At 34.1% G+C, this 20,465-nt stretch overlaps 1 protein-coding gene across 5 annotated transcripts in view; it reads left to right on the top strand.

Moving 5' to 3' along the window:
- Nucleotides 1–18,391, top strand: part of Wnt6 (Wnt oncogene analog 6) — a 114,497-nt gene extending 96,106 nt beyond the window's left edge. For all 5 annotated transcript variants that reach the window (XM_075297657.1, XM_075297661.1, XM_075297659.1 and 2 more), the window contains exons 4-5: nucleotides 14,270–14,688; nucleotides 17,365–18,391. In XM_075297657.1, coding sequence (XP_075153772.1) covers nucleotides 14,270–14,688; nucleotides 17,365–17,826 — 881 coding nt within the window. In that variant the 3' untranslated portion in view covers nucleotides 17,827–18,391. The remainder of the gene's footprint in view (nucleotides 1–14,269; nucleotides 14,689–17,364) is intronic.
- The last annotated feature ends 2,074 nt before the right edge of the window (nucleotides 18,392–20,465 follow it).

The following is a 20,465-nucleotide window of genomic DNA, read 5'->3' as shown; positions in this document are numbered from 1 at the left end:
TCTGTGCCATACTCTCCTCTACCATCATACTGAAGGGTTTCGTTTAACATACATCAGATGTTTATATTTAAGGTTTTGCATTACCTTCAATCTCAAACCGAAATCCGGTTTCGATGTTATGACGGAATCCGATCCGCCCATGCGTACGCTCCATTCATCTCTTCTCTGGGGATAAAATTTCCATTTCGGAGACGCTTTCGCATTATTTCGAGAGGACATAAAGCTTCGAATTCTCATGTCTTTAAGGTTTTGGATTAACCTTAAATCTCAAACCGAAATCCGGTTTCGATTTTATGACAGAATCCGATCCGCCCATCCGTACGCTCCATTCATCTCTTCTCTGGGGATAAAATTTCCATTTCGGAGACGCTTTCGCATTATTTCGAGAGGACATAAAGCTTCGAATTCTCATGTCATTGCGTCCATATAAACCATTTTCTTGCGGAGAACATGTATTACAAACCGCCTTGCAGCCTTCCAGTTTATTTCATTCTGCACCATCTTGAAAGTTGGGATGGTTTTACACGGGTAAGTGTAGGGAAATGATTTATGCGCCTGACAGTACATCCACTCGTATGCTCCATCCATCTCTTCCCTCGGGATATGATCTCCACCTCGGAGCCGCTTTCGCATTATTTTGAAGGAACCTAAAGCTTCAATTTCTCAACCTTTTTATTGCGGAAAATGTGTTCTACAAAATGCCTTCCAACCTCCACGTTTCTCTCACTCTTGGGATATATGCCCAATTTTATCTTCAAGCTCTCTTCGCCGTTCTGTCCAACGGCTGTTAATCGATGATACCGGCTAAAAACCCTTTCCTCGGGATATGATTTCCACCCCGGAAGCGCTTTTGCATAACTTCGAGGCGGACACCCAACTTGTCTGTGACGGTCTCCTTTTAGTCTGCGTCCAGATGCGTCACAGCCCCCCAGTTCCTCTCATGCCTCACAGCCTCCCGTTTCTTCTCACGGAATATATAATTCCAACTTGTGGATTACAATTCCCGGCGAGATATACTCAATGACATCTTCAAGCTCTGCTCACCGGCTCTTCGTAAATGTAGTTGCCTGAGCTCCATACGGTAGAGATAATTTCGAAAGTCACTTCCCATTTCCTCTTTCTGCCTGTAATTGCATGTTGGTTATAAGTTGGTGCGTCCATCCGTCATTTGTCTCGTTCCTCCATCGTTCCCGCCATTTATCGCTGGTCTTTTGTCGGATAATCGGTATCACGTTTTTCACGCCTTGTTGTTTGACTTCGAATACAATTTTACTTGGAATTCTGATACTGTGCGAAATGTTGGAGTGATCAGAGTTGCCGTTCTCTATACTTAAAGCGCCAGTTCGCTCTGGTTCGTCTCTCTATGGTCAACGTCCAGATTTCACATCCATAGATAAGTAACCTGTCATATTAGGTTATGGAGGACGACACGAATCCATGCAATGCGGATTTGTGCCCACTTAGATTATAGTTGGTGCTGTTCCTCAAACTCTTTTTCTCTTCCTGTTCCTCAAACTCTTTTTCTCTTCCTCATCGTATCGATCCCACTCCGGCGGAATAATCCCATCACATCACAAAAAGTCCTTCAGATCAGCCTAGGTTAGGTTAGGTTAGGTTAGGTTAGGTGGCAGCCCGATGTATCAGGCTCACTTAGACTATTCAGTCCATTATGATACCACATTGGTGAACTTCTCTCTTATCACTGAGTGCTGCCCGATTCCATGTTAAGCTCAATGACAAGGGACCTCCTTTTTATAGCCGAGTCCGAACGGCGTTCCACATTGCAGTGAAACCATTTAGAGAAGCTTTGAAACCCCTCAGAAATATCACCAGCATTACTGAGGTGGGATAATCCACCGTTGAAAAACTTGTTGGTGTTCGGTCGAAGCAGGAATCGAACCCACGACCTTGTGTATGCAAGGCGGGCATGCTGACCATTGCACCACGGTGGCTCCCGTTGTGCAATGGTTAGCAGCCTAGCTCCTCCACCCAGAGGCCTTGATGAAAGTAGTGCATTCTCACAAGTCGGTCATAGTCTGAAAGAAATAAGAGCCCAGTATCTTGTTCCTTCTGATAGATAATGCTAGATACTGACAAAGAAAATGGAATCAATCTTCCTCAGCCTCAGGGTCCAGACACCATCTATATGTATAATCAGTCGTTAGACCGATCCTTACCATGTGTTTTCTCAGAGTATTGTGTCCTGTTATGATACATATTAACGGCCTTACCTCCTCGTTTTGCATCGACAGAATTGTATTTTCTTGTCCGATATCGGTTTTGTGTGCTCGCAGTCCGCAGAAGAAGCCCAACGTTGCTCCCATAAGTCGTCATATTTGCCATCGATCCTATAAATAAACTCAGAAAGCGTAGGGAAAAACGCCCCAAATGGCGTTATTTGTGACGCTTGCGCCTTCCTTGGTCAATGCCTCTGCTTCTTCATTTCCTGTTATGTCATAATGTCCTGGTACCTATGCTTTTACTCATCTTCATGATTATCCTTCTTCTTCGATATGCCATACAACTATATTTTCGTATTACATTTATCTGCCATTGTGCTGAAAGAAAGAAATAAAGGACCGATACTACTTACCTGTCACCTTCATTATTGCACTGAATGAAGCATATTCGTTTACTTAGACTATGCCGTCACGTCAATCTGTCAACATGGTTTCGGTCTTGGTGCTGCCAAGGTAGAAATCAAAGGTAGTTCCATTTACTTATTACTATGCTGAGGTATGCGGCGGATCAGATTTTACGATTGCCGATATTTTTTTGGATAACCAAAAGTGCTACACATCTTGATCACCACCATCACCATCATTGTCTTTGTCATCATCACCACAATCCACTCATTTCGAGCTAAGAAAATACCACAATTGTCATTGGGCAACAATTTAAATGTCCAACTTAGTTAACTAATGCGAAATTTATTACGAATATCAATTGCCACACTATAACCAAGGCACCCCCCGGACCCCATTGGCTCTCATAGTAGGCCAGTTCGAATGGGCATTTTGTTCCTGCGTTGAAAGCAGAATACTTTGTAGTTGATATTTTGGGGCCATAATGAATTGTGATGGTCATTGTTCTTCCTTGAAACTTGCGAAATTAGTTGCTTGCTATTGTATGCTGAAGTCTCTTTCTGTCATTTTGGTGAACGAACGAATTTGTTGTCTAAATGTCCCGCTTTTAAGTGTTGATCAATGTCAGGCTGTATTACAGTGATTAATTTAAAGGTTTCAAAATGCCATCATCGAGAATGAACAGAAGAAAATTAAGCTTATTTGGTTGTGGGGAGTAACTATTGTGGTATCATTAGCAAGTTGTAGTTTTGGAAACAATGGAAATGCCTGGGGATCTATGGGATTCCTGAAAAACTCCGAAGAACTCTTTGTCATTTGAGGGTGATACTATGATCGGATTTCGAGCCGAGAAGCAACTCTTTCCAACCGATACTTTTTTGAATCATTTTTATAAAAATATACTCGTCGTCATAAATATTTTTGTACTTTTACTTTAGAGTTTTGGAGAAAAATCCGAATATAGTGAAAATCTTCTCATAAGAAAACGCAATTTCCACCCAATTAAATTAGTCTGAAACTATAGGGAGAATGAATGATAGCTATTTGAATTCTTATATACGACAGCTGCCTTTTATTTGGCGACATTTGACAACCCTAGTGTTGCAATCAGCCAACTAACAGCTCTATCATAGACCAATTAAAATAGAGACATACCTTGACAATTCACCATGGTTTCCAAGTGACTCAATTTCTTTTTGGAAAACGAGTATAACCGTACAAATCAGTCAATTTGCATTACAAAAAAGGTGTGAATGTATAGAATTTTACATGTTTTTCCAATATTTGGTGTTTCATCAAGAAAACAAAGGAAAGAAAACAAATTAAAGCCAAATTAAAAAATCACTCAATTGCAGACGTAAAAGAGCCCTCTACGGTGTGCAGACAAACTACAGCGCTGTGAATTCACTTGAGATGTCTATACCTTAATTGGTCTATGGCTTTATCGTAAAGCTTGACATTTTTTAAGGTTATACGTACTCAGAACGTTTTGACATACGAGTGCTATTTGTGTTGTTTACAGCAACTTCAAAGATTCATCTAACCCAATAAATGAAATTAAATCGTGAACATTTCCATGCGATTTTACAATTTTCGACGTGGATTACAATAGCGCATCGATGAATTTAATCTAATTTTTGGCGATGAATCTCCGTCAAGGACCAGTGTTTATCAATGGTATGGTGAATTCAACCGAGCTCGTTGTTCACTACAAGACGAATTTCGTGAAGGTCATGCAAACTTAGTTACTGTTCCGGCAATCATTAATGCTACGCGTTAACTATAGTGAGATTGAGACAACCTTATAGCGATTTCGATTGGGCAAAAAGGTGCAACATTCTCGAAATTGATAGCAAAATATGAAGGACACTGTGATAGATTTTGGATCCTGTATCTCTCACAATATTAGAAATTAACAATAACTTTGGAATGACGCTATCATTTGGTCGAAAATGCAATGAGGAAAAAAGTAGGGTAACACCAAGGCAACATATTTTTTGCGAATCGAAAACGCCATTAGACATTAGTTGGATCATCATTCATTCAATATTTCATGAATATTTGACCGTCAAAAAATTTTCTTCCGGTTGGGACCCACACAATTTTTCAATCGCTCAAAAAAAGGTTCGCTCCGATTGGACGAAATACTCCAAAAATATGAGAGCGGTGCTTTGAAACGCATATATGCAGTCGACTATATGGGTGTTTCAAAAGGAGTCAAATCCAACAAAATTGTTCGCTTGCAAAGAATTTCCAAGAAAATGATCCCCTGTTTTTCGGAAAAACTGGACATGCCCCAATCATAACAGTAGTAATGAGAGGTCAACGTTTTTCGACACCTAAAGAACACGGTTGCCACAGTTGCTAAAATTCTACCAAAAATGGTAGATTGTTTACTGCTTGGTAGATTCCTTGATGTTTTGGTAGATTTTTCAATATATTCCTCTTCAACAAAATTTTGACAAAACTTTCTATAGAAGTAAAATTTAGACAAAAACAAGTAAGGAAAGTCTAAAGTCGGGCGGGGCCGACTATATTATACCCTGCACCACTTGGTAGATCTAAATTTTCGATACCATATCACATCCGTCAAATGTGTTGGGTGCTATATATAAAGGTTTGTCCCAAATACATGCATTTAAATATCACTCGATTTGGACAGAATTTGATAGACTTTTACAAAATCTATACACGCATGAAAAAGACTATTTTTCATATTTTTGGCTATAAACATTATATGTTTGGAACACAAATTTTTAAACACAATATTTTTGAGTGCAAGCATATAATGTTCATAAACTAGCATAACATGTTTGGGACATATATGTTAATATGTTAGAACATATTATGTTTGGGACATAAAATGTTTGTAAATATAATATGCTTGGATGCAAACATATATTAATTTAGAAATAGCCTATAAACATATATGTGTTTAGTAGCTTGGAGCGCTATTTAACCGGGAGCGATATTGAATTAAGTTGGTGGTTGTTGCTTGTTATTACAAAATTAACATTTTATTTTTCCTTGGGCAATTGATCAGCTACTTCTGTGATCCTTACAAACTGTGTGGTCCGCTGTTCGTATCCCCGTCCGGCAAAAGGTAAAATTAAAATAAATAAAAAAATCATACAATTGTATAATTTCTTCTACAATGTTTGTATTACAGAAAAAGGTGCTAAGAACTAAAAAATCTCGTGGAAGTGAGAAAGATGTGGGGGAATATACAATTGGGCAGAAACAAAATTTTGAGCACTCAGGTCGAAATCCTATGTTGTTAGCACCTATATTACCTGTTTATTTTCATAATTCATTATGATTGTAAATATATAAATAAATAAATAAAATTTTGAGCACAATATTGTTTGGGAGAATTTTTTTTAAGCATATAATATTTTTGGGTGCAAAATGCTTCCAAACATATTATATGTTCACATAATAACATATTGTTTTTTGGAAGACAACATTATTGAATTTGGATGCAAAAATACAAAATGTTTGGAACTTAGACTACCCAAACATATATTGTTTAGACCAATATTCTTTCAAACATATTATATATTGGAAGAGATCAAACATATAAATGTTTGGGCAATAGCCAAAAATGTATATGCTTGAAGCAAAATATATTTGGGAGTATATGTTACAGAAGCGATTTTTTGTGAGCGTGTAGAAATAAAATTTTGCGAAAATTTTCTATAGAAATAAAATTTACAGAAAATTTTCTATAGAAATAAAATTTACAGAAAATTTTCTATAGAAATAAAATTTAGAAAAAAATTTTCTATAAAATAAAATTTAGACACAATTTTCTATAGAATTAAATTTTTGCCAAAATTTAAATAAAACGTTGGCCAAACTTTCTATAGAACTAAAATTGCGACAAAGTTTTGTATAGAAATAAAATTTAGAAACAATTTTCTATAGAAATAAAATTTAGAGAATTTTTTTTTATAGAAATAGAATTTAGAGAAAACTTTCTATAGAAATAAAATATTGACAAAACATTTATTCGGAAGAAAAATTTTTTTAATGAAATAAAATTTAGAGAAAACTTTCTATAGAAATAAAATATTGACAAAACATTTATTCGGAAGAAATATTTTTTTTTATAATATGTGAAGAAAATATGATCAAACACTGCGAAATAAAATTTGTTTATTTGGTAGTTTTTTTTTCGTAAAATTGTCTTAAAACATTCGTAGATTATTTTTTGGCTTGAGTGGCAACCGTGCTGAAAAAGCGGTTGATGCGTTCAGAATGCATGTTTTGGAGATACCTCAATCATAGTGGCAAAAGTGCTTCGACAATTGGTTCTAACGCATACAAAATCTTAATGAAAACCAATAAAGCTATTTGCGATCATTAATATTTATTTTTGTTCTCTTATCCCGAAATAGAGAAAGCAACCATCGTACAAATGTAAATGCATGTAAGGCTCTTTATCCAATAAATAGTATTTTTTTTTTTTCATTTGCATGGCTCAACAGTACATGGTTGAATTATTACTTATCACACCCAGAGAAGGAATATGATCACACCAAACATATTTCAAAAACAAAATGTTATTTTTGGACAGTGAACATGGAACATGTTTGTCGCAACCATATGATTATCTCAGACATTGTGTATCTAATTTCGGGAATCGTTTAATGGGAAGCATGGATTTTTGCAGCAAAAATCCATGTTTCCCATCTAAAAATAATATTTTGCTCTTGAAACATGTTTGGAGTGATCATATTCCTTCTCTGCGTGCACTATTTTATTCTAATTCTAATTAAATCTATTTCTAAGTTAACATTGACCACAAAATCTTAAGAGATAAACGCTTTATAGTATTATATAAAGTATTAAAAGTTTGCATTAGTTGAAGGCATATTAATGTATTGTTTCTGAAATTTTTAGCATTATTTTAATACGTTATTGTTGTTTTTTTTTTTTTTGTTTTTTGATCTCAGCTTAAAGCCATGCATTGACTAAACTACAAGTGTAGCTTAACCAACAGAGGAAAAGTATGCTTGTTATATTATTTTAATACTTTTTAGATCTGGTCACACTGATAAAGGTGGATAGTAAGAGGTCAAATGTACCTTAACAGCAATGGTTAAACTAAAGATTACTCAAATTAACAGTTTTATTGAGTTCTCCTTGATTATAGTCATAATATATGTATAGGCCTTTGACACATGGCAAGTGAAGTGTCAAAATCAATGAAGACCAGACATTTAGTCAAACACTGAACTACACTACACACTATACATGTCTTGATATTATCTTGCTATGGTTGCAAACTAGATTCATTGAGAAAAAGCAAGTATGCAAATACTCTCTTAAGCTATTCATGAGCAAACAGTGCGCCCAGAAACTTTCCAACCCAACTCCCCCCTTATACTAACCAAACATGCATTAAACTGTTAAATAGTGCTAATTACTCATTGTTGTCGTTTAACATTGTGTTTACACAATACAACAAAATCGATCAACCGAACAAGTGCACGAAGCTAATCAACACTCGCCCCAGCGAATACACAACGATACTCCATAATTCAACAAGGAACAAACAATGAAGACAATTATGTTAAAACATAGTGAAGCTATGCATTTTTGTATGCCAGTATGTAGATATAGCCAGTAGTGAAATTGGATAGAAAACTAATGAGCAGAATTGGGCCTTAAGAAATAGGGCTATACAACGATTTTTTGCAACAAACATAGTTACTCTAAAATTTTGTACAAAAAAAATTAATTAAAATACATTAAATTAAATTGAGTCTATTGATCTAAATTAAAATTTAAACTAACAATAACTAGTAGTAGAAATTGGGTAACAAGGAGATGAGTAGTGTCAGGGCCCTTTCAAAAGAATAAACAGGTTTGAGTCTTCGAAAAATTGGTCCGCAGAGTATAAAATAGTAGTAAATTAAAATAATATTACATAAAAAAAGTAAAACTACCATTAAATAAAATGTAGCTTCATAGAATATATTTTTCCAATTTTAATTAACAATTATTTTTTTAATTTTTATTGTGTGAATAATTTCATTTTACACAATAATTTAATAATTACAGTTACATATTACAACTTTTCAACTTAAACATAATTTTTAAACTTTGAATAATTTTTGGTAGCTAAATAACAAATTAAACGGGGAAAATTATTAAACAAAAAACGCCGTGGATCTTGCAGAAAATAACAATTAAATTGATTCAACAATTTTTTAATTAAGACAAAAGTCAATGAAAAAATTAATCCTATCAATAAGTATCCATATCGGTCCAATGGCCATATCAGTCCACTTTTACGTATAGCCCCCATATGAACGGACCACCAAATTTGTCTTGCGGAGCCCCTAGGAGAAGCAAATTTCATTCGATCCGGCTGAAATTTGGTACATGGTGTTAGTTCATGATCTCTAATGACCATGGAAAAATTGGTCCACATCGGTCAATAATTATATATAGCCCCCATATAAACCGATCACCAGATTTGACCTCCGGAGCCTCTAAGAAGACCACAATTCATCTGATTCAGTTGAAATTTGGTACGTGGTGTTAATATATGGCCTCAAACACCCATGCAAAAATTGGTCGAAATCGGTCCAAAATTTTATATAGGCCCCATATAAACCGATCCCCAGATTTGACCTCCGGAGCCCCTTGGAAGAGCAAAATTCATCCGATTCGGTTGAAATTTGGTACGTGATGTTAGTATATGGTATCCAACAACCATGCAGGAATTGGTTCATACCAGTCATACCATTTGACCTCCAGTGCCTTGTGGAGAAGCAAAATTCATCCGATTTGGATATTTGGTACGTGGTGGAGGATATTTGGCTCTTGGAGGAGCAAATTTCATCCGAGTCAGTTGAAATTTGGTACAATGTGCTAGTATATGGCCGTTAACAACCATGCCTAACTAGGTCCATATCGGTCTATACTTATTTATAGCCCTCAGATAAATCGATCCCCAATCACACAAAAATTGGTCCATATCAAGTTCATAATTGCATATAGCCCACATATAAGCGACCCGCATATTTCAATTCTGGCTCTGTACGTATCGTGCAAAAAGTCCATATCGATTCGTAATTATTTGTAGACTTACCTATATATAACTTTTTTGTCTGATATAAACCACGTATGGACTAACTCACAATTTAGAAAACGATGTTAGGTTAGGTGGCAGCCCGATGTATCAGGCTCACTTAGACTATTCAGTCCATTGTGACACCACATTGGTGAACTTCTCTCTTATCACTGAGTGCTGCCCGATTCCATGTTAAGCTCAATGACACGGGACCTCCTTTTTATAGACGAATCCGAACGGCGTTCCATATTGCAGTGAAACCACTTAGAGAAGTTTTGAAACCCTCAGAAATGTCACCAGCATTACTGAGGTGGGATAATCCACCGCTGAAAAACTTTTTGGTGTTCGGTCGAAGCAGGAATCAAACCCACGACCTTGTGTATGCAAGGCGGGCATGCTAACCATTGCACCACGGTGTTAAGAAGTTTTAAGATACCACAACCCAGTTAATTCGATTGTGGATGACAGTCTTTCGTAGAAGTTTCTACGCAATCCATGGTGGAGGGTACATAAGATTCGGCCTGGCCGAACTTACGGCCGTATATACTTGTTACTTCTAAATTAATTCCCAATTAAAAAATCGATTGAAGTTGAAAACGTTATCAAGTAACAAGTAACAATCAGCGTATTAATCAAATTGAATTATACCAATTAACATATTAATTAAATATAAAGGTTCTCCAATTAACAAGTTAATATTAATTAAAACTAATTTGTATATAGTATGATTATGTATTATGTATGATTATGTATATAGTTTCTATATACATAATCTTCATTGGTTCCCCAGCAAACATTTTTGGAAGTTGTCCTAAAGACACAACTTTAAAAGAACTTCCATTTTAACTGAACAGGAAGTTCTTTTAATTCTTTTTTTTAATTTTAATTTTTAATGAATAATTTTAAAATTTTTGTTTCAATTAGGTTAAAAGCAGATTAAGAATTAATAAAATGGTATTTTTTTTTAATTTTGTCGAAAAACATGCTAAATGTATTATAGAAAAATTCGAATTTTAGGAAAATATTTGAAGTTAAACTTCTCAGATAAGCGCTAGAATGTAACATATTAAAACATCATAAAAAATATAACAATTTTTTTGGCAAAATATAACAATCTATTTAATTTACATCCAAAACACTGAATTTGAACCACACCTCCAGAAGTGATGCAAATTCACTGCCTTACTTCCGGATCCAACAAAAAAATTCACTACTTTTTTACTGAGTCGGAAAATTCATAGGAAAGTAGGAGTTTCTACTTTCTTATGAATTAAAATTACAAAACAAAAATATTAAAATAATTATGAATAAATTAATAAATAATAACACAATAAATAATTGAATGTCTCAATAAAAAACTTAATTGAGTTTTGCGGCAAAAATCAATGAAAGTTTTAATTGAGTCAAATAAAAATTTTTATTGAAATTGGCGAGCTATCATTTAATTTTTTAATTAATGCAATTAATTATTAATTGTATTTTTTGTTTGTTTATGCATTCATAATTATTTTAATAAATGTTCTTGTAATTTTATAGGAATTTTTTCTTTCTTTATTTAAATATACTCCAATTTGTTATGAACGTCTGTATCTATTTTATTTTTATTTGTTTGGTTAGTCTAAAATTTCGTTCCTCAGAAAAGACGCGCAGGCCCAAACAATATACTTGTATTGAGCTCAAGCCGTTAGAGTGTTGCAAAATAATTAAAATTAAGAACATTTTTCCTTAAAATTGGGAAATTTTAATTACAATCAACTGCATTTACTTAACTAAAATAAAATAAAATTGTCAATAATTTTTTGGGGGGTAAATTTATAATTAATTTATTTTATAACAAAACAAAATATAAATAAACTTAATGGAAAGAAAATTGATAACATTGAATTAATTATAATTAAACCATTTTCAATATTTTGAAATTTTTAAACTATTTTGGGGTAAACCCATTAAAAATGGCGAAACCTTTTTTTTACACCCTCCACCATAGCACAACACATCGAAATATTGCTCTAAGCCCCATAAAGTATATATATTCTGGGTCGTGGTGAAATTCTGAGTCGATCTGAGCATGTCCGTCCGTCCGTCGGTTGAAATCACGCTAACTTCCGAACGAAACAAGCTATCGACTTGAAATGTGGCACAAGTAGTTGTTATTGATGTATGTCAAATGGTATTGCAAATGGGCCATATCGGTCCACTTTTACGTATAGCCCCCATATAAACGGACCTCCAAATTTGGCTTGCGATTGCTCTAAGAGAAGCAAATTTCATCCGATCCGGCTGAAATTTGGTACATGTTGTTAGTATATTGTCTCTAACAACCATGCAAAAACTGGTCTATATCGGTCCACTTTTACGTATAGCCCCCATATAAACGGACCCCCAAATTTGGCTTGCGATTGCTCTAAGAGAAGCAAATTTCATCCGATCCGGCTGAAATTTGGTACATGGTATTAGTATATGGGCTCTAACAACCATGCAAAAATTGGTCCACATCGGTCCATAATTATATATAGCCCCCATATAAACCGATCCCCCGATTTGGCTTGCGGAGCCTCTAAGAGAAGCAAATTTCATCCGATCTGCCTGAAATTTGGTACATGGTATTGGTATATGTTCTCTAATGACCATGCAAAAATTGGTCCATATCGGTCCATAATTATATATAGCCCCCATATAAACCGATTCCCAGATTTGTCCTCCGGAGCCTCTTGGAGGAGCAAAATTCATCCGATCCGGTTGAAATTTGGAACATGGTGTTAGAATGTGGTCTCTAACAAACACGCAAGAATTGGTCCATATCGGTCCATAATTATATATAGCCCCCATATAAACCGTTCCCCAGATTTGATCTCCGGAGCCTCTTGGAGGAGCAAAATTCATCCGATCCGGTTGAAATTTGCACCGTGGTGTTATATAAGGCCGCTAATATACATGCCAAAAATTGGACCATATCGGTCTATAGTTATATATAGCCGATCCCCAATCACACAAAAATTGGTCCATATCGGTTCATATTCATGGTTGCCACTCGAGCCAAAAATAATCTACCAAAATTTTATTTTTATAGAAAACATTGTCAAAATGTTATTTCTATAAAAAATTTTGTCAAAATTTTATTTCTATAGAATTTTTTTTCCAAATTTTATTTCTATAGAAAATTTTTTCCAAATTTTACTTTTATATAAAATGTTGTAACAATTTTATTTCTATAGAAACTTTAAACTTAATTATATACGTATTTAATCGGCCTTTTTTAGTTTAATATATACCACGTATGGACTATTTGGTATATATTACGGTGTTAGAAAGTTTTAAGATACCTTGCCATCGGCAAGTGTTACCGCAACACAAGTAATTCGATTGTGGATGACTGTCTTCAGTAGAAGTTTCTACGCAATCCATGGTGGAGGGTACATAAGCTTCGGCCTGGCCGAACTTACGGCCGTATATACTTGTTTTATTTTTAAAATTGCATTGTTCAGTCTAAACATATTTCGTTGGGGACAAATGTGAATAACAAATATTTATTTGCCTCCAAAAAGATATTTTACCACTAACAAAAAAAATCGTTGTTCTAAAATTTCATTGCAAAGGAAAGAATGTATTTTTTTCTTGTGAAGGCCTCATTTCACCCACTCCTTGAGCAAACAAATTTTCTGCCACATACAATGTTAGATTTTTGACTGTCTCTGAGATAAACTAAAAAGTGAATATTCAAGCCATAGTATAAACAAAACAATAGAGAATTGTCAAATGTGTCAGTATTTAAGTCAATGTGTCATCTACTGGAAAAAGTGAATGACAGTTATCAAGATCGATGACTTGGCCTGACTTAGACTTGGTTTGTTTTGGTTGTGGCTCTTGGCAATTGTATTCCAATACCCTCCGTATGGATGATTGGTTGTTGTTGGCTGTATGGGGAGTATAATTACAAATTCTCACGATTATCATTAGCTGCAGTCTACTAATACTGGGCAGCAGGGCAGGGACAACAACTGTTGCTGTTGACTGGCTTTTACCGTTTGAGACAAAAATAAAAAACGAAACAAAACCGATTCTTCTGCTCAAGCAAATGTTTAGGTTTGGTAGTTGTTAATACAAAACATTGTCGTTTGTTGGTGTGTGTGCGTGTCAACAAATGAAATATGCAAATGAGAGTGAGAACGTGACAAATGTCAAAAAAACTGTCACTTGTTGGTGTTTATTAGCACAAATGAGGTTCAGGTTCCACCACTTCCATCATTCATGCACACCATCGGAACAAACAACATTTGACAGGTGGTTTGATTGTTTTCCAAAGATCTGTGGGAAGATGTCATCTGAATCACTCATAACGATTGATTAATTACAACATTGTGAACATTGTGGAGAATTGGAAAGGGTTGAAATAAAATATGAATACTTTTTTTAAATATTTGGTAATTTTGAATTTTTTATTGGGGGTTTAAGCAGACATTTTTATTAAGTCTTAAGTTTTCTCAATTGGTCTCTTTTTCATTTATTTGTTTTCATTAAATTAAATCTATTAAATATATCACCAATTTTGAGAAATTCACTAAATGATATGCAATCACTATCTCTTCTATCATTTCAGATACTCGTGAGACGAGCTTTGTTAATGCCATCACAGCAGCTGGAGTGACCTATGCCGTAACGAAAGCTTGTACTCTGGGAAATTTAGTAGAATGTTCATGTGATAAAAGCCATTCGCGACGCAATGGAGGTCAGCCTCTAATGGTTAATGCTGTGACAGCCGTAGCTGCTTTGGAGAAGCAACAGGCTGTTTTCGAAAGAAACTCTACCAAGAATCCCTTGAGAAAAGGCAACGGGAATCGCCGACGAAGACTATTGAAAAATATCAAATTTCCCGAAGGCGAATGGGAATGGGGTGGTTGCAGTGATAATGTGAATTTTGGATTTAGACATTCGAGAATATTCCTGGATTCCAAATATAGGCGAAGAAGTGATTTTCGGACATTGGTGAAATTACACAACAACATGGCGGGGAGATTGGTAAGTACTGAAATAAATAGAAGTTATGATCACAGGCAAAAATTAACATAGAAATCAAGTAAAATGAAATTTTTACAAATATACAGCAGGGTGCTACAGGGTGGATGATATGTATAGTAACAAAGTAAATCCCTATACTTTGGCCAAGAACAAAAAAAAATAGAATTAGTTTAGATTTATTCGAATTACCCAGCAGCACTTACCCTTACAAGGAACTCATCGATGAAATTATAAAGAAATGACCTACTTAAATGCGCTTCTTCTACGTATGAATTTCAACGCTTTCAGAAGCACAAAATATGGATGTCGAGAGCATGAAATCGTAACTTACCACATAGTTATAAAATACCCAAACAACTCTTCTTTACAGGAGTGCAACCGAGAGACGAAGCACCCGCTTACCCTATTGCAGCTCAACTGCGCTAATTTCTGCACCACCAATATTTGCATATTTTAAGTAGGTTGTTCGTCTTATATGTGTAGAATGAAGCGATATATTCTCCATAGCAAATGTTGTGAGAAAAAGTAGTGCCTACAGTATTGACACTATAATTTTACTTCCAAATTTACAATTACTTTTTGCTAGGATTTATGGCCTTAAAATGGTCAACACACTCGGCGCTATGAGTATGAGACCCATGAAAATTCGCCCCAAAACCTAATGAAGCAGAACCAAGGATGCAACAGCTGGTAGAATTCTACCAAAAATGATAGATTTTTTACTGTTTGGTACATTGGTAGAATTCTTGATCTTTTGTTGGATTTTGCAAAACATTCTATAGAAATAAAACGTTGAACAAATTTTCTATAAAAAAAAAAATAATGTACAAAATTTTCTAACGAAATAAAATTTTGACAACATTTTTTATAGGAATAAAATGTTGACAAAATTTTCTATAAAAAAAAAAAAAAAAACAATTTACAAAATTTTTTTTCATAGAAATAAAATGTTGAAAAAATTTCTATAGAAATAAAAAAATAAATTTTTGACAAAATTTTCTATAGAAATAAAATTTTGACAAAATTTTCTATAGAAATAAAATGTTGACAAAATTTTATATAAAAAAAAATAATTTACAAAATTTTCTATCGAAATAAAATTTTGACAACATTTTTTATAGAAATAAAATGTTGACAAATTTTTCTATAAAAAGATAATTTACAAAATTTTCTATAGAAATAAAATGTTGATAATTTTTTTTTTATAGAAATAAAATGTTGAAAAATTTCTATACAAGTAAAAAAATAAAATTTTGATAAAATTTTTTATAGAAAAAAAATTTTTTTTTTTTTTACAAAAAGTTCTATAGAAATAAAATATTGACAAATTTTAAATAGAAAAAAAATTTGACAAAATTTTCTATAGAAACAAAAATTTTACAAAATTTTCTAAAGAAATAAAATTTTGACAAAATTTTCTAAAGAAATAAAATTTGTGAAAATTTTCTAAAGAAATAAATTTTTGATACGACTTTTTATAGAAAAAAAATTTTTTGACAAAATATTCTATAAAAATAAATCTTTGACAAAATTTTCTACAGAAAAAAAAAAATTTACAAAATTTTCTATATCTTTAAAAAATGTAATATTAGTATTATTTCATACTATCCGTTGTGCGTAAGTTCCCCCTTTTTGTACAGTAACAATTTTCCCTTGTCAAGGAAAGCTAAAATCATTAAAACATTTAAAATTCGACACGTTTACAATTCAAGAAATATTTAAACACCCAAAAAATTATCGCTAATAGGATGGATCTTTCATTCGTTCGAAGGAAAAACATTTGTTTCATCATCACACGCTGCACGAATGTTGCACTGCGATACTTTAGCCCTTTCCAGGTGAAACGCTGTTTGGTACGATAGATGTGAAGCAAGGAGCCTACTTTTTTAGCTATTCTTGGTTGATGAATGCCATGGTGCTGAGTCCTGTTGGAATGCCCATGGTTTGAAATTAAATGTTTGCCTGCCAGGGCTTCAATACTGCCTTTTAGACATTTTTCCGAAAATAGTTGGCATTTGTTTTGATCCCATAGTCAATAAAAAAGAACGGGCAGTTACAATCGACCGTTATGGTGGCCCATCGGCGGCGCTTGAATTATGGCAAATAAACCCGATCATTTATCACAATGGACTGAATAGTCTAAGTGAGTCTGAAGCTTAATCTGGCTGCCACTTTAACCTATACCCGATCATTTCGTTTGTTCACAAACAGCACAATTTGGAATCGCTTATCATCGGAGAAAACCAAATTCGGTAATTGGACACTGTCGTGCAACCGAGGAAACTCCTTAGCTTTTTCCTGTCTAACTGAATGCAAGAGATCAAATTGCTTTTGTAACCTTGTAAACAATAAAATGAACTATAACTGGAATAAATCTGGCAGTTGTCAGGCGAGCAGTTTAGAAATGATAGCAACATGAAGTTGGTTGCAATATATATCAACCACCCTGTATGACTATTTAAGTAAAATGGTTAAAGCCGATTTCTAAAACCTACACTGAAACCTCTCAAACATGGACACTCTAAAAAGCGGATACCTCTAAGAAAGTGTCAAAATTTTGGGGGCTGTAGGTGTCCACTTCAGAGAGGTTATGTTAACAATCCATAAATTATTTCGAATATCAACATTGGCCTTTAATCCCACATTTGTTTTATTCTGTTTTATTTCTTCTTTTAGGCAATCCGTGATTCCATACGCCTAGAGTGTAAATGCCATGGCCTCTCTGGCTCTTGTACTGTGAAAACCTGCTGGCTTAAAATGCCCTCTTTTCGTGAAGTGGGCTCTAGACTTCGTGAGAAATTCGATGGAGCCTATAAAGTTGTCCTGCGAAATGATGGCAATAGCTTCATGCCCGAGTATGAACACGTGAAGCAACCCAACAAATATGATCTGGTCTACTCAGACGATTCGGGAGATTTTTGTGCCCCTAATGTACGAACTGGATCTTTGGGTACACAAAATCGTGAATGTAATGCCACATCTATGGGACCAGATAGTTGTGATCTTTTGTGTTGCAATCGAGGACACAAACATCACATTGTCTCTGAATGGGTTAATTGTAAGTGTGTCTTCAAATGGTGTTGTGAAGTGACATGTGAGAAATGTTTGGAGAGAAGAGAAATCAATACCTGTCTATAGTAAAGAGGAAACCGAAGATCTCTACCATTTGCCTCTCCCTATCTCTCTCTACGTGTGTAGAATTTAATTGAAAATTGCAAAGCTTTCCATTGCGCGTGATAATTGTAATTATTTAATAATAATTTATTAACCTAATTCATTAGTTGGCATCATCATCTCTTTAAGGAAATCCATAGATATATAGTCATAAATATAAGCCTATATGTACTAGTAGATTTAGTAGCATATTTTTTAAATACTTTTTTAGCCAGTTGCCTTAGTTTAACGAAAAATAAATGCGAATATAGCCATAACTATTAGGAAAATCTAAAATAGTATTGAAACAGAAACGAAAAAAAAACCTTCTGAATGTATTAACGTGATAATAATTTTTAATTTTACAATTACTACTTGAAAATACGATATACGAGTATTCTAATAAATTATCTATGTATAATTGTATGTGTATATTTAGATTAGATTATTCATTAGAACATATTATTATGTTTGTAAATATTTTTTTTTTTTATAAAAATTGTAAATTATAATAAAATAAAACCTTAAGTAACTATAACCGGAAAAAAAATCAGAAAAATTTCTACATTTTGTCCTAATGGTAAGTATTATACCAAAAGAAGGTAAGAATATAATCGAAGAATAAAATTGACCCATTTCAGTGGTTGCTACACTCAAAAAAAAGTGTACCCTTTATGGTACTAAAGACAGTTTATTTCTATTTTTCTTTTATTTCAAATATAAATATATACAATAAAATTTGGCCACAGTTTCACTGTAGGCTTAAATGAGGCAACCTGGCACTTTACAATAACGTTTCTTTACAGTAAAAATAAAAAAAAAAATAAAAGAGAAAAAATATGATCTGAATAATTGAGGGCGTTTTTGTTTCGGAAAAAATATGTTGCCCTGGTGTTACACTTCTTTTTCCCTAATTGTATTTTCGCTCAAATAATATTGTCATTCCAAAGTTATTGTTAATTCATAATATTGGGAGGATAGAGGATCCAAAATTTATGACAGTGTCCTTTATTTTTGGTAATCAATTTCGAGAATGTTGCACCTTTTTTCCCAATCGAAATCGCCATAAAATAAATTTAGAATGGTATTATACAAGTATTTAACATTGGAAGCATTCATCTATTTTCTTGTAAATAATTGTTCAAACATATTTGAAATTTGATAGCTTCAAAAAACTCGGTAAGCAGTTATATTCAAGAGCTCCAATAAATTCAACTCGTTGCGCGGTCAACTCCAACCTGCACCTCACTACCCTTAGGTCAGATTGGTTTCTAGTTTCATGGAATTGTTATGGTTTGAGAAAGGTTCCACAAGGAGGAGCGTCGAATATGGTATATATCGGTCCATGTTTTGGTATAGCCCCGATATAGACCGATCTCTCGATTTGACTTCTTGAGCGTCTAAACATCCGAACTTTTATCCGATCGATAATAATTAGTTAAATGAACTAAAAAGGTGTGAAAATTTTACACAAATGAAGCAAAAATGTATTAAATTAATGTCTTAATAATAGTTTCTGAACTATTATGTGGGAGAAAATTTTTAAATTTTACCTATAATGCGTCCCTCTTGCACTTCGTATGGTTCAGAAGACATTTTTCCAATTTTTAACTCCAATTTTTTCCTTTAAACTACGATAAAAAATAATTATGTCTAAGGTCTAAAGGTTCTTGAATTTGTCAAAATATATTTACTTATTTTTATTTTTTTTTTTAATTTCTTAAATTACCCAAATTTTCTTTCCTGGTGGGTTAACTGTTTGTTTTTTTAGTGTAATGAGTTTTTGCAGATTTTACATCCTGAGCCTCCTGGAGACGTAAATTTCATCCGATGCGGTTGAAATTCTGCACTCTAATTACCATGTCTAGGTATTTAATCTTCCTTTTTATACCCTCCACCATAGGAAGGGGGGTATATTAATTTTGTCATTCCGTTTGTAACACATCGAAATATTGCTCTAAGACCCCATAAAGTATATATAACAGGTTGGCTGATAAGTCCCCGGTCTAACAAAGAAATACACATTTTTTTATCAAAATTCGTTTTTATTATTCAACATAGTTCCCTTCAAGAGCGATACAATGATTATAACGACCTTCCAATTTTTTGATACCATTTTGGTAGTACTCCTTCGGTTTTGCCTCAAAATAGGCCTCAGTTTCGGCGATCACCTCTTCATTGCAGTCAAATTTTTTCCCTGCGAGCATCCTTTTGAGGTCTGAGAACAAGACAAAGTCGCTGGGGGCCAGATCTGGAGAATACGGTGAGTGTGGAAGCAATTCGAAGCCCATTTCATGAATTTTTGCCATCGTTCTCAATGACTTGTGGCACGGTGCGTTGTCTTGGTGGAACAACACTTTTTTCTTCTTCATATGGGGCCGTTTTGCCGCGATTTCGACCTTCAAACGCTCCAATAACGCCATATAATAGTCACTGTTGATGGTTTTTTCCTTCTCAAGATAATCAATAAAAAATTTTCCATGCGCATCCCAAAAAACAGAGGCCATTACTTTGCCAGCGGACTTTTGAGTCTTTCCACGCTTCGGAGACGGTTCACCGGTCGCTGTCCACTCAGCCGACTGTCGATTGGACTCAGGAGAGTAGTGATGGAGCCATGTTTCATC

This window comes from Haematobia irritans, chromosome 2 (genome assembly GCF_050003625.1).
Source record: "Haematobia irritans isolate KBUSLIRL chromosome 2, ASM5000362v1, whole genome shotgun sequence".
NCBI lineage: Eukaryota > Metazoa > Arthropoda > Insecta > Diptera > Muscidae > Haematobia > Haematobia irritans.
The sequence above is the reverse complement of the archived record's forward strand: the minus strand, read 5'-3'. Positions and strand labels throughout refer to the sequence as shown.